This window comes from Schistocerca serialis, chromosome 1 (assembly GCF_023864345.2).
Source record: "Schistocerca serialis cubense isolate TAMUIC-IGC-003099 chromosome 1, iqSchSeri2.2, whole genome shotgun sequence".
Lineage (NCBI taxonomy): Eukaryota > Metazoa > Arthropoda > Insecta > Orthoptera > Acrididae > Schistocerca > Schistocerca serialis.
Window position 1 is genome coordinate 1,136,943,687 of NC_064638.1, and position 13,958 is coordinate 1,136,957,644.

General features: G+C 40.1%; 1 protein-coding gene across 2 annotated transcripts in view; it reads right to left on the bottom strand.

Moving 5' to 3' along the window:
* Positions 1–366: 366 nt before the first annotated feature.
* Positions 367–13,958, bottom strand: part of LOC126417450 (putative inorganic phosphate cotransporter) — a 421,312-nt gene continuing 407,720 nt past the window's right edge. For both annotated transcript variants that reach the window (XM_050085118.1, XM_050085119.1), the window contains exon 10: positions 367–1,778. In XM_050085118.1, coding sequence (XP_049941075.1) covers positions 1,744–1,778 — 35 coding nt within the window. In that variant the 3' untranslated portion in view covers positions 367–1,743. The remainder of the gene's footprint in view (positions 1,779–13,958) is intronic.

Below are 13,958 nucleotides of genomic sequence, written 5' to 3' on the forward strand. Positions count from 1 at the left end.
TCATGTTCTTCTGAGTTCCAATGTCATCCTGCAAGTCCTTCATTTCATAAGTTCTAGCCTCCTAAGTAATCCTATTTATACAAGATTCAGACTTTTTCAGTTTATAACAATTCAGGTCAGATTACTGTCTTGTAATGTTTTAGTTTTGCATTGGTCTGAATGTTTTTATTATTGTAGATATTCATAGTGAGTTTGTATCTGAAATTCATCTTGTTTGTTCATATCCCATAGCTTCTTTTTCTATGAAACAAGTTTCTATCCATTCTATCATAGCATTAAAGACTGCCGCAGACAATTTTGAAAAGCGTATCTTATTTAAAAGTTAATAAAAGGATAATAAATATGGAGAGAGAACACATGTTTTTAACAAATTGCATATATTTTACAAAACAGGAACAATTTTTACAAGACTACTTACAGTAGTTCATTTGAGAGACTAGTTGTTTCAGAACATACCCAACTGGTACAGGCTGAAAACACTGTTAATGATAGTGTCTTAGAGAGAGTCAGCAGTAAACTCTGGTTTACTAGAAAGTAAACTAGAGTTCACCAGCAACACACAAATCCCACCTAATTATTCAGGAGAGCTTATAACATTCTGCCACAACTTTCCTTACTATATTTGCAACTTTATCTGATAGAAATACCATAGGTGAAATTATGAGATGTAGAGGAAAGCTTCCTGGAACATATGACTAAAATTTCCATTACCCAAAAAATTTATGTCTTGAAATCTTTCTCCCCTAAAATTTTTATAATTTCATAACTTGATAAGTGGAATCTTTCTCTAACTTTATAAAATTAGACTTTATACCTTAAGTTTAAAAAAAAGGTTAATCAGTTTTTCAAAAAAATAGAATGACACAGTATAATTTAAAATTTACTATATGAAGTGAAGAATAATTTACAGCTGATATGTCCATTTCATATCAGTAAAACTATTCTGCCAGTATTTCAGTTCTACAGCAGAAGAAAGTAAAATACTTATTCTGTTAGAAACTATATTTGAAATATGAGCACATGTTTTCTCATGTCCAGTATGAGAAACTGTCAATATACTTACACAAAATGTTTTCCAGATTACATTAAACAATTGAATCACTGCTGTTATATTCTTTTAATAATTGATGTGATGCTAAAGCACACAGTACTAATTTCATGTTTGTTTATCTTCTTTCACATAAATAATTGTGCACCTCAAACTCCATAACCCTATTGTTACATTGTTTGTACATTTTTATCTTTTCAGCTGAATATGTTGCCCATGTTACAATAAAAGGAGGTAAAATTCTGATGTATGATATATTTTATGTATTTATGTTTATAAAATGCAGGCAGCAATCAGACTGACAACATAACAAAACAGTTGTACCAAATCTTGAGTGTTTGAAGTTAAACAGTTTTCATCAGGAAATAAGAGTTCAAATCCAATCATGACAGTGTACACTTTATTATTTTTCCCTTTCAGTTTATCTTCTGCAAAATAAACTTTGATGTTATGCTGATGAGATTCAGTACTGGTGCTTTTATAATGATATTTGCTTGTTCACCACAACTAGTCGTGGCACACAAAGTCATTTTGCTGACTCAACTGTCATTGTAACACTGTTTTTGCTTCACTAGCTTAAAAATGTCAGTAATATCATTTTCAGTGTCAGCTGAGTGATACAATAAACTGTTGATGACATCACTTCATCAAGAGCCATCAGTAACTTCTTTTACTGAAGCAGTACATCCTCCGCATTACGCCTTTTCAGTGGGGGCTGATTCAGCGTTTTCTGTAAAAATAAACATAAAAACAATTAAGAACTCTGAAACTGTTTTACAAGTATGGTAAGCAAGTTTACTGAAATAAAAAAGATTTATGTCAGGCAAATACATACACATGTGAACACACACATTTTTGTGTTCTTTAGATCGAGAGCCTTTATTGATGCTTCGTTATGAGAGACTTAGCCTTTGTTCTTTTACATTGTCATGCTTGGTTGTGAGTTATTTATCCTTTTTTCTTGTACATCTAAAATGGTTCTATGTATCTAAAGTTGTCATGTTTTATCAAAATCTATAGAATGCCTGGTCTTTTGTAAACTTGGGATCACAGAACAGAAAATGATGATAGACAGTTAGGCACTGTCTGGATAAAGAACCATGGGGTTGTCAGTAGTGTAGAAGGGGAGAGGGCATCATAGTGTAGAAGGAAGACAATGAGGAAGTTCTATGGGACTTAACTACTGAGGTCATCAGTCCCCTAGAACTTAGAACTTCTTAAACCTAACTAACCTAAGGACATCACACACATCCATGCCCGAGGCAGGATTCGAACCTGCGACCGTAGCGGTCATGCGGTTCCAAACTGACGCGCTTAGAACCGCACAGCCACACCGGCCGGCGAAGTTCTAGGTGACAAAGAATCGATATCTGTGAATAAGAACAGTGGAGGGCTGGAGGGAAACTAGGCAGGATGTCAGCTCAGGTCCCACTGAGCATGGACAAAGAGGTGGATTGGGAAATAAGAATGTTAAGTGAAGGCATCAGAAGTGACAGAGAAATTGTCATAGGTGTGCAAGAGGGAAGGTAAATGGAAAGTCAAATAAATATTTTTTAATTATGGCTGTGCATCTCTACTCCTATGATTTGTTTGGGCATGCACAAACACCCTCAGCAAAACCACTACATCCATTCCTGTTACTTTGTTAATCATCAATATTTCTAACTGCATAATTATTGGACTCCCCTTCTTCAAACAACAGCTCTTCAGACAGATATGAAATCTTTCCACCTCACTTAGTATTTTGTATGAAATTATTATTACGTGGTCTGTGTCACACAAAAGAACTATTAACTTGCTCCTAAAAACTTCAATAGCTGCTCTGAGACCAAATTTCTACATCTACAACTGTACTCTGCAAAGTGCAGGCCAGGGGGTACTTCTCATTATACCACACATTAGAGTTTCTTCCCATTTCATTCATGGCTGCTATATCACCTCTATGTATGATTTGATTAGTCTAATCTTGTATACTTGGAGCAATACAAAGGCAGACATGGCACATTCCCAGATTTGTCTCTTACTACTCATTCTTCAAATTTTTAAAAAGGCTGCTAAGGGATAACTGATGTAGGTTCTCAAAACTCTGTAAGTAGGCTTTTCATGGATAGCAAGCATCTATCTTCAAGCATCTGCCATTTAAAGTTATTCAGGAATTGTTTAGACACTCTTCCATGACTCAAACACACTTGTGACCATTCATTCTGCCTTCTTTGTATATGTACAATATTCCCTGTTAGCCCTGTTTGTTATGGGTCCCACACGAGCAGTATTCTAAGACATGTCACATAAGTGTGTTCCTATTAATCTACTTTGTTGAATGACTGCATTTTCTCAATATCCTACCAATGAACCAAAGTCTACCAAAAGCTTTACCTATGACCGAGTCACTGTGATCTTTCCATTTTATATTCTCACAAATGAAATGGCTCTTTTGGAAAGTAAAGAATGTTTTTTCTACAGAAATTTTTATTTGATGTAATTAAACAAAACTGTATTGTACATACAGTTTGATACCCAAGCTACTCTTCTACCTAGTCATACTGTTTAACCAGCTTTTCTATGCCTTCTGCATACTCAGTTGCCACCAAGTTGTTGAAGCACTGGTTAACAGTTCAATTTGGGGATGATCACTTAGGGCTAAGTCAGGACTGTATGGCGGATGTTGAAACATTTCTCATTGTAACCACTGAAGCAAGTCCTTTGTCACTTTTTGTATGTGGACATGCAGTATCATGAAGAAGGATGACTCCAACTGGTTAGCATTCCACACTGCTTGTTTTTAAAGCCACAGTGAAGTCGCTGAAGAGTCTGACAGTAAGCCACTGCATTTATGGTCTCACTATAGACACATAGTTGATAAGTGGGAAACTCTTATGATCACAAAACACTGCAGCCATAACCTGTCTTGTGCTCAAAATTTGTTTTACTTTTTTGATTTCTTTTGGGATTGCAAGTGACGTCATTCCATTAACTGGTGCTTTGTTTCTGATGTGAAATGTGATATCCAAGTCTCACCACCAGTAACAATGTGAATCAAAAAATTCATCACCATCCTTTTCGCAGTGACTTTATGTCAATGCAGCTGCCATTTGTTTGGTTTTGTGTCTGTATGGCAAAATTCTAGGAACCCACCTGGCAGACACTTTTTTATAGCCCAGATCTCCACTAACGATCTCGTTACAACACAGTTTTTGAAATATCTGAAAAGAGTAAGTGCAGTCCACTAATTGTGAAATGCCTATCTTCTTGGATTTTCCTTTCAGTCCTTGCTTTGAGTCCATCAATCACCACTCAGAGCCAGACCAAGTGATCTTCATGTGAACAGCAAATCTTCATGTGACCAGTCTCCTATTCGCCATTACATATGATACACCACTTCCAAACCGACCTCAGTTACCTATCTATAAATTCCGCACATTTAAAAAGTAGATAACACTATGCACCTCAAATTTGGTGGGATCATCAATTTTGTCACATATTTTAAAACTGCACAACTAAGTAGTAAGGAAGTGTATCAGATCATACCTGCCATCAAACTTAAGTAGATGAGACCCAAGGTCAGTGGCCACTCAGTGGTGGCAATGGGGTGACATGATCACATGCCAAAACAAAAGTCCTTTACTTTCTGAATGACCCTCATAGTTACATCTAGCCATTTGTATGAGTCGACTGATCCAAACTGCAGTCACATCATATTTCATTTTTGTGTCATATGAAGGGCACAGTTTACATTTATGAAAATAAAGTAAACTGCCAACCTTTGGAAAACTGTCTATTTTTTAGATAGTACTTCATTGTGGATACATAGTTAAATCATATAAAAATATTCTGAGGTTATCATTAATATTGTCTATTATATCATTAGCATATAACGTGAGCGGTAAGGGTACATGCTGTTAGACATTTCTAAGGCTGTTCATGACTCATTAACTAAGATGACATGTGGCATTCTCTCTACTGAGGAATATCTGACCCAGTCACAAATTTTGTTTGCACCTCATATAATCATACTTCAGTTAATAAGCATCATTGTGATACAAAGTCAAATGTTGTTCAAAAGTTAAGAATTACTGCACCCATCTGATTGTCATCATCCATGGCTTTCAGAATGTCATGTTAGGAAAGTGCAAATCAGGTTTTGCATGACCAGTGTTTGTGGAATCCATCCTGGTTAGTGTGGAGGAAGTAATTATGTTTGATCTACCTCATTGGATTTGAGCTCTGAATATGTTTCGACAGCCATGTTAGTCAGCTGCTCCAAAAACAGAGATAGAGCTTCACTGCAGATTTAAATGCACCCAAAACCTTTTAGACAAACAAAACTGAGCAAAACCAAAATTAGCTTAAGGAGAGCCATGCATGAAGTGTTCAATGAAATCACAAGCAAAATTCAATCTACCACTCTTACAGAAAATTCTGAGAGGTTCTGGTCTTATGTTAAATCAGAAAATGGATCAAAGCTATCTCCCACACCCACACTGAGCATAGTGACACTGAAAGAGAAGATGACAGAGAAAGGACTGCAATACTAAATTTCTTTTTTCAAAATTGTTTCTCTGAGTAAGTTCCTACTGCAATTCCTCCTTTAAATCTTCTCATGCATGTCAAAATTACAGATACTGAAATAAATGATCATATGATAGATATCATTTGAATCACTCAATAGAGGAAAGCCAACTGGACCTGATAGGATTCTATGTAGAGTATGCAAAAGTAATTGTTCCACTTCCAGCAGCAATGTACTGTGGTTTGCCAGAGGAGCACAGCATTCTTAGTGATTGAAAAAATAGGTACAGGTCATTCTTGTCTCCAAGAAGGGTTGTTCTGCTTCAAGAACTCTGGGATAAATTCTAGAGACACTCTTATTTCACCATCTCAAACACACGATATTTTAAGGATGAGTGTGTGAGAGTGGAAATGTGTCTACTGCACCACAGTTTGCGTGTGTGCAGGACAGGCGTGTGTTACGAGAAGACTTAAGTTGTGGTGGTCTATGGGCCCTGACAAGTGGTGGCCACACATGCCTTGGAAGCCATATGTCCAGTACAAAGAGTAATCAAGGGCTACTCTTTGATGCAGTGAAATAGTAGGGACTGTTGGGAACAAATGAAATAGGTTTTACCTAGAGACTCATATATACTCTGTTGTTCGACTTTCTAGGAGCAAGAACTGTTTTGACAAGGTTTATTAAAACCAAAAGAGACTGTATTGGTATATGTTAAGTACTAAAGTATTCCAGACTGGTTGACTTGCGAGACTTGAAAGCACATGTGAAACTTGTGTAGTTGTTTTATTGTGAAGATGAAACTATAGCAAAGTTGATATGAAAGTATTCTGGGAGTAAGAAATCATTTCGAAAGAAGAGAAGTAGTTCAGTATCATTTCCCTCACCAGCACAAAATCTTTGGAGAAGAAGCATTGCGAAGATTGACACAGCCATCTGTCCTGAGAAGAAGATCGGCTGCACACAATACGTAAATCACTCGAGAGAGACGTGTGAGTCTTGCACCCCAGTACCAAACAGTCTCTGGTCACCAGGAAAACATTTGAGGGTCATTGAACAGATGCACAAAAGTATAGGGCTTGAAACTTCCTGGCAGATTAAAACTGTGTGCCCGACCGAGACTCGAACTCGGGACCTTTGCCTTTCGCGGGCACCATCTGAGCTACCAAAGCACGACTCACGCCCGGTACTCACAGCTTTACTTCTGCCAGTACCTCGTCTCCTACCTTCCAAACTTTACAGAAGCTCTCCTGCGAACCTTACAGAACTATCACTCCTGAAAGAAAGGATATTGCGGAGACATGGCTTCGCCACAGCCTGGGGGATGTTTCCAGAATGAGATTTTCACTCTGCAGCGGAGTGTGCACTGATATGAAACTTCCTGGCAGATTGAAACTGTGTGCCTGACCGAGACTCGAACTCGGGACCTTTGCCTTTCGCAGGCAAGTGCTCTACCATCTGAGCTACCGAAGCACGACTCACGCCCCGTACTCATAGCTTTACTTCTGCCAGTACCTCGTCTCCTACTTTCCAAACTTTACAGAAGCTCTCCTGCGTACCTGTGAGTACCGGGTGTGAGTCATGCTTCGGTAGCTCAGTGAAAGGCTAAGGTCCCGAGTTCGAGTCTCGGTCGGGCACACAGTTTTAATCTGCCAGGAAGTTTCATATCAGCGCACACTCCGCTGCAGAGTGAAAGTCTCATTCTGGAAACATCCCCCAGGCTGTGGCTAAGACATGTCTCCGCAATATCCTTTCTTTCAGAAGTGCTAGTTCTGCAAGGTTCGCAGGAGAGTTTCTGTAAAGTTTGGAAGGTAGGAGACGAGGTACTGGCAGAAGTAAAGCTGTGAGTACCGGGCGTGAGTTGTGCTTCGGTAGCTCAGATGGTGGAGCACTTGCCCGCGAAAGGCTTCCGCAACCCAGACAATCAGAAAGATGTACTACTCTGCACATCATGGATTGAGGCTCAGACCTGTGCGGCAGAAGCCAATGACATCACAAGCCCATAACTGATGAACTTCACCGGCACCACTGCCACTATCGCCTTCCAGTCCACCGTCCACTGCTGCTCTTCAACCAAAAACATCATGCCCCTGGAGACTGGACCCTGCCAGCTCAGCATGTCTGGACTCTCTCCTGGTTTTGGTGATTGTAACATTGGAATATTAAATTTTTCATTACTTGTGCTTTGCACAGACATAGTAATCCCAATGAGTATGCTCCACAGTGGCCTGTTGGACCTTTAGCTGTTACTCAGCAAGGGACTTGGTTATTTGTTTTCCTGTTATTGACATTTTTTAAAAATGGACTGTTTACTACAGAGGTAAAAAAATAGCTCTTCTTGCCACAGTAAGTGTTCGATGAAGTATTTAATTTCTACGGTGTTAACTGACTGTGAAAGACATTTCAAGAAGCATTTTTTTGTGTTGTTAATATTTAGCTATATGCTCAACTGTGCACATTCAGTGTAATAGTGTCAATAAACATTTTTCCAGTTTAGATTCCATGTAACAGTTGTGTCATATATAACAATGGTGATAAGTTAAAAACTGTGTTTTACACATGCTGTTGCAGAAAATGACCTGGTGATTTTTTTATTCTCCATGGCAGCTCCAACAGAGACCGTGGATATCAAAAAACTTGTACTCATACTTCTCTAGCAGATGGAGCAGACTAATGAGAGGTTGGTGGCAAGGCTGGAGATTATATACCAGTCCATGCCACTAGTGTTGGACCAATTAACACAGATAGACTCATTGGTTTGGAATCTTCATCAAGTGCCTTGCCCTTTGACCAGAAAGTGGAACCTTAGGACAGCTAGGTTACCCAAATGGAACAATACTTCTGCATTTATAAGTTTACAGGTGACCTGCAGCCCATGCTTTCACCCTGGCTCATGCAAGTCCTTCAGTGTTCCAATTAGTTAAACAACTACACCCTCAAGCAGAGCCCCAAGCCTTCCCCTATGATACATCAAGGCTAGCCTCAATTCACAGATCCACATTGAGGCAGGGAAGCATAAATTTTTTAGCTGTTAAAAGATAGAATCAGAGTCATTCCATGATTGTATTGGCCAATTACAGAGACTGTAAATTCATGTGTACTAATAGAGAGTGCCATTAATCTTACGCTTCCTTGCTAGATATAAACATGGTTTCAGTGCATGCCCTCAACGAAACAATGAGGCACTATCTCCTTAAACTCAAGGGCTCTTCACTTGATGTGTGTTTCCCAATTATTTGTGCATATGAACAGTTGCTCCACTCTTCAGCACCCCTGTAGGATCTCACCTTGGTGTTTGTGTCCATGCCAGCCATGCCTGCCTGTGGACCCCAACGGCATTCCACAAGCAGGATGGGGTACCCCTAAGAGGATGCCCACAATAGCCACTCCCATCATGCATGCAATGTTTCATACAACACACATGCCAGCAACGTCATTTTCGAAAAGTGAGATGAAAATCTTGTGGCAAAACAGGACATAAAGCGGAGATCTGCCACTCGTCTTCACATATGAATGTGCATTATATTCAAGTTGAACAATTTGTGGAAAAAATATACATGGATGCCCGTTACATCCTCAACTATCCATCACCCACCCAACAGTTCAATCACATCAACCCCCGCCTACACCATCACAGGTATGCCCCACAAGGCCAGGTGTGGGCAGGTGTAGGCCATAATGCGTCCCAGCCACCATTTAGCACCTCCTCAGAAGGGCCAAGGTAGAAATCACATATACTGATGGGTCAAAAAACAAGTGCCACCTTAACCAAATTTACCCATCATGGGTACCTTCACAACTGGCAGAAAGTCTGACACCACTATTTGTTCCAAGAACCCCAGTGCCAGCAGCTGACAAGGACCAGGTGCCAGCCTGGAAGGACTATCTGACCACCAGCAGCTCAACAGCTGCCCCAGCGGAACATTCCAATGGCCGTCAATCTGTCAGCTGGAGCTTCACCCCCCCCCCCCCCCCCCCACCCCTCCCTCCCCCCTCCTGGTATTTGAGGGATCAATGTCAGTGAGGCCACAACAACTTGTCTCCACCTAAACACCCCCATTCTAGGACGAGAGGGTTGCTGTGGCATGCCTAACACAGAGGTCCAGCAGCCAAATGGCTGCCAGCTGCACAATTCAAATGATTATGGCTCCACTCGAACCATGGAAGGGCCATGAGGTCAGCAAGTATATCATCAAATCTCATTCATTGCACACAGCTAGCATCAGCCTGCGCTGGTCAAGACCATGTTCTGCTTCTGTGGCCCAGCCAAGCAGCCAACTGGGAAGATGCAGAACTTTGCACATCAAGGATTTAAGCTCACACCAGGCTGGTAGAAGGCAGTGACGTTGCAAGCCCAGTACTGATGAACTACACTAGAACTGCCGCCGCTGTCATCTTCCAGTCTGTCATTCATTGCCGTTCTTCAATCAAGATGTTGCACCCCTGGGGACTGGACCGTGGCTGGATAGTGCATCTGGACTCTGTCATCATTTTGATGATTGTAGCTATAACCACTAACTTTTCCATTACTCATGCTCTGGGCAGACTGACATTCAAGAAGAGTGTGCTGCCAGTTATAACATGCAGTAAAGGGCTTGATTATTTGTCTTCCAATTATTGACATTTTGTAAGACCGAACTGCTTACTACAGTGTTGAAGAACAGCTCTTCATGCCACAGTAACTTTCCTGAAGGAGTATTTACTTTCTATGGTGTTAATTGATTAGTTGTGGAAGACTCTTCAAGAAGCATTTTTTGTGTTGTTGTTAATATTTAGCTAAACACTCAGAACTGTGCACATTCAACATGTTGTTGTTGTTGTTGTTGTTGCTGTGGTCTTCAGTCCTGAGACTGGTTTCATGCAGCTCCCCATCCTACTCTATCCTGTGCAAGCTTCTTCATCTCCCAGTACTTACTGCAACCTATATCCTTCTGAATCTGCTTAGTGTATTCATCTCTCGGTCTCCCTCTACAATTTTTACCCTCCATGCTGCCCTCCAATGCTAAATTTGTGATCCCTTGATGCCTCAGAACATGTCCTACCAACTGGCCCCTTCTTCTTGTCAAGTTGTGCCACAAACTCCTCTTCTCCTCAATTGTATTCAATACCTCCTCATTAGTTATGTGATCTACCCATCTAATCTTCAGCATTCTTCTGTAGCACCACATTTTGAAAGCTTCTATTCTCTTCTTGTCCAAACTATTTATCGTCCATGTTTCACTTCCATACATGGCTACGCTCCATACAAATACTTTCAGAAACGACTTCCTGACACTTAACTCTATACTCGATGTTAACAAATTTCTCTTCTTCAGAAACGCTTTCCATGCCATTGCCAGTCTAAATTTTATATCCTCTCTATCTCGACCACCATCAGTTATTTTGCTCTCCAAATAGCAAAACTCCTTTACTACTTTAAGTGTCTCATTTTCTAATCTAATTCCCGCAGCATCACCCAACTTAATTCTACTACATTCCATAATACTCGTTTTGCTTTTGTTGATGTTCATCTTATATCCTCCTTTCAAGACACTGTTCATTCCATTCAACTGTTCTTCCTAGTCCTTTGCTGTCTCTGACAGAATTACAATGTCATCAGCGAACCTCAAAGTTTTTATTTCTTCTCCATGGATTTTAATACCTACTCTGAATTTTTCTTTTGTTTCCTTTACTGCTTGCTCAATATACAGATCGAATAACATCGAGGAGAGGCTATGATCCTGTCTCACTCCCTTCTCAACCACTGCTTCCCTTTCATGCCCCTCAACTCTTATAACTACTATCTGGTTCCTGTACAAATTGTAAATAGCCTTTTGCTCCCTGTATTTTACCCCTGCCACCTTTACAATTTGAAAGAGAGTATTCCAGTCAACATTGTCAAAAGCTTTCTCTAAGTCTACAAATACTAGAAACATAGGTTTGCCTTTCCTTAATCTTTCTTCTAAGATAAGTCGTAGGGTCAGTATTGCCTCACGTGTTCCAATATTTCTACGGAATCCAAACTGATCTTCTCTGAGGTCAGCTTCTAACAGTTTTCCCATTTGTCTGTAAAGAATTCGCGCTAGTATTTTGCAGCTGTGACTTATTAAACTGATAGTTCAGTAATTTTCACATCTGTCAACACCTGCTTTCTTTGGGATTGGAATTATTATATTCTTCTTGAAGTCTGAGGGTATTTTGCCTGTCTCATACATCTTGCTCACCAGATGGTAGAGTTTTGTCAGGACTGGCTCTCCCAAGGCCGTCAATAGTTCTAATGGAATGTTGTCTACTCCCGGGGCCTTGTTTCAACTCAGGTCTTTCATCGCTTTGTCAAACTCTTCACACAGTATCCTATTTCCCATTTCATCTTCATCTACATCCTCTTCCATTTCCATAATATTGTACTCAAGTACATTGCCCTTGTACAGACCCTCTATATACTCCTTCCACCTTTCTGCTTTCCCTTCTTTGCTTAGAACTGGGTTTCCATCTGAGCTCTTGATATTCATACAGGTGGTTCTATTTTCTCCAAAGGTCTCTTTAATTTTCCAGTAGGCAGTATCTATCTTATCCCTAGTGAGATACACCTCCACATCCTTGCATTTGTCCTCTAGCCATCCCTGCTTAGCAATTTTGCACTTCCTGTCAATCTCATTTTTGAGACGTTTGTATTCCTATTTGCCTGCTTCATTTACTGCATTTTATATTTTCTCCTTTCATCAATTAAATTCAATATTTCTTCTGTTACCCAAGGATTTCTACTAGCCCTCGTCTTTTTACCTACTTGATCCTCTGCTGCCTTCACTACTTCATCCCACAGAGCTACCCACTCTTCTTCTACTGTATTTCTTTCCCCCATTCCTGTCAATTGTTCCCTTATGCTCTCCCTGAAACTCTGTACAACATCTGGTTCTTTCAGTTTATCCACGTCCCATCTCCTTAAATCCCCACCTTTTTGCAATTTCTTCAGTTTTAATCCACAGTTCATAATCAATAGATGGTGGTCAGAGTCCACATCTGCCCCTGGAAATGTCTTACAATTTAAAACCTGGTTCCTAAATCGCCTTCTTACCATTATATAATCTATCTGATACCTTCTAGTATCTCCAGGATTCTTCCATGTATACACCCTTCTTTTATGATTCTTGAACCAAGTGTTAGCTATGATTAAGTTATGCTCTGTGCAAAATTCTACCAGATGATTCCTCTTTCATTTCTTACGCCCAATGCATATTCACCTACTATGTTTTCTTCTCTCCCTTTTCCTGCTCTCGAATTCCAGTCACCCATGACTATTAAATTTTCGTCTCCCTTCACTACCTGTATAATTTCTTTGATCTCATTATTCATTTCATCAATTTCTTCATTATTTGCAGATCTAGTTGGCATATAAACTTGTACTACTGTAGTAAGCGTGGGCTTCGTGTCTCTCTTGGCCACAATAATGTGTTCACTATGCTGTTTGTAGTACCGTACCTGCACTCCTATTTTTTTACTCATTATTAAACCTACTCCTGCATTACCCCTATTTGATTTTGTATTTATAACTCTGTATTCAACTGACCAAAAGTCTTGTTCCTCCTGCCACCGAACTTCACTAATCCCCACTGTATCTAACTTTAACCTGTCCATTTCCATTTTTAAATTTTCTAACCTACCTGCCCAATTAAGGACTCTGACATTCCACGCTCCGATCTGTAGAACGCCAGTTTTCTTTCTCCTGATAATGACATCCTCTTGAGTAGTCCCTGCCCGGAGATCCAAATGGGGGAGATCCGAATGGGGACTATTTTACCTCCGGAATATTTTACCCAAGAGGACGCCATCATCATTTAACCATACAGTAAAGCTGCATGCCCTCAGGAAAAATTATGGCTGTAGTTTCCCCTTGCTTTCAGGTCTTCGCAGCACCAGCACAGCAAGGCTGTTTTGGTTAGTGTTACAAGGCCAGATCAGTCAATCATCCAGACTGTTGCCCCTGCAACTACTGAAAAGGCTGCTGCCCCTCTTCAGGAACCGCATGTTTGTCTGGCCTCTCAACAGGTACCCCTCAGTTGTGGTTGCACCTACGGTACGGCCATCTGTATCACTGAGGCATGCAAGCCTCCCCACCAACGGTAAGGTCCATGGTTCATGGGGGGGACATTCAACTAATGATGGCAATAAACATTTTTCCAGTTTAGATTCCATGTATCAACTATTTTGGAAATAATATGGGTGATCAATGATCATCACTATTTATGAAATATCGATACTGTCCATTCTCACTTTCTTAAATATTGGTGAGGGTCATGACAGTATACAGAAGCAGAAAATCTGAGAATACCTTGATAAAAGACTTGTTATGTGTGTTTTAATTAATTAATATATACAGATGATTGTATGAACACTGGCAGACTTATTCACAAAGAGGTGCTTGTT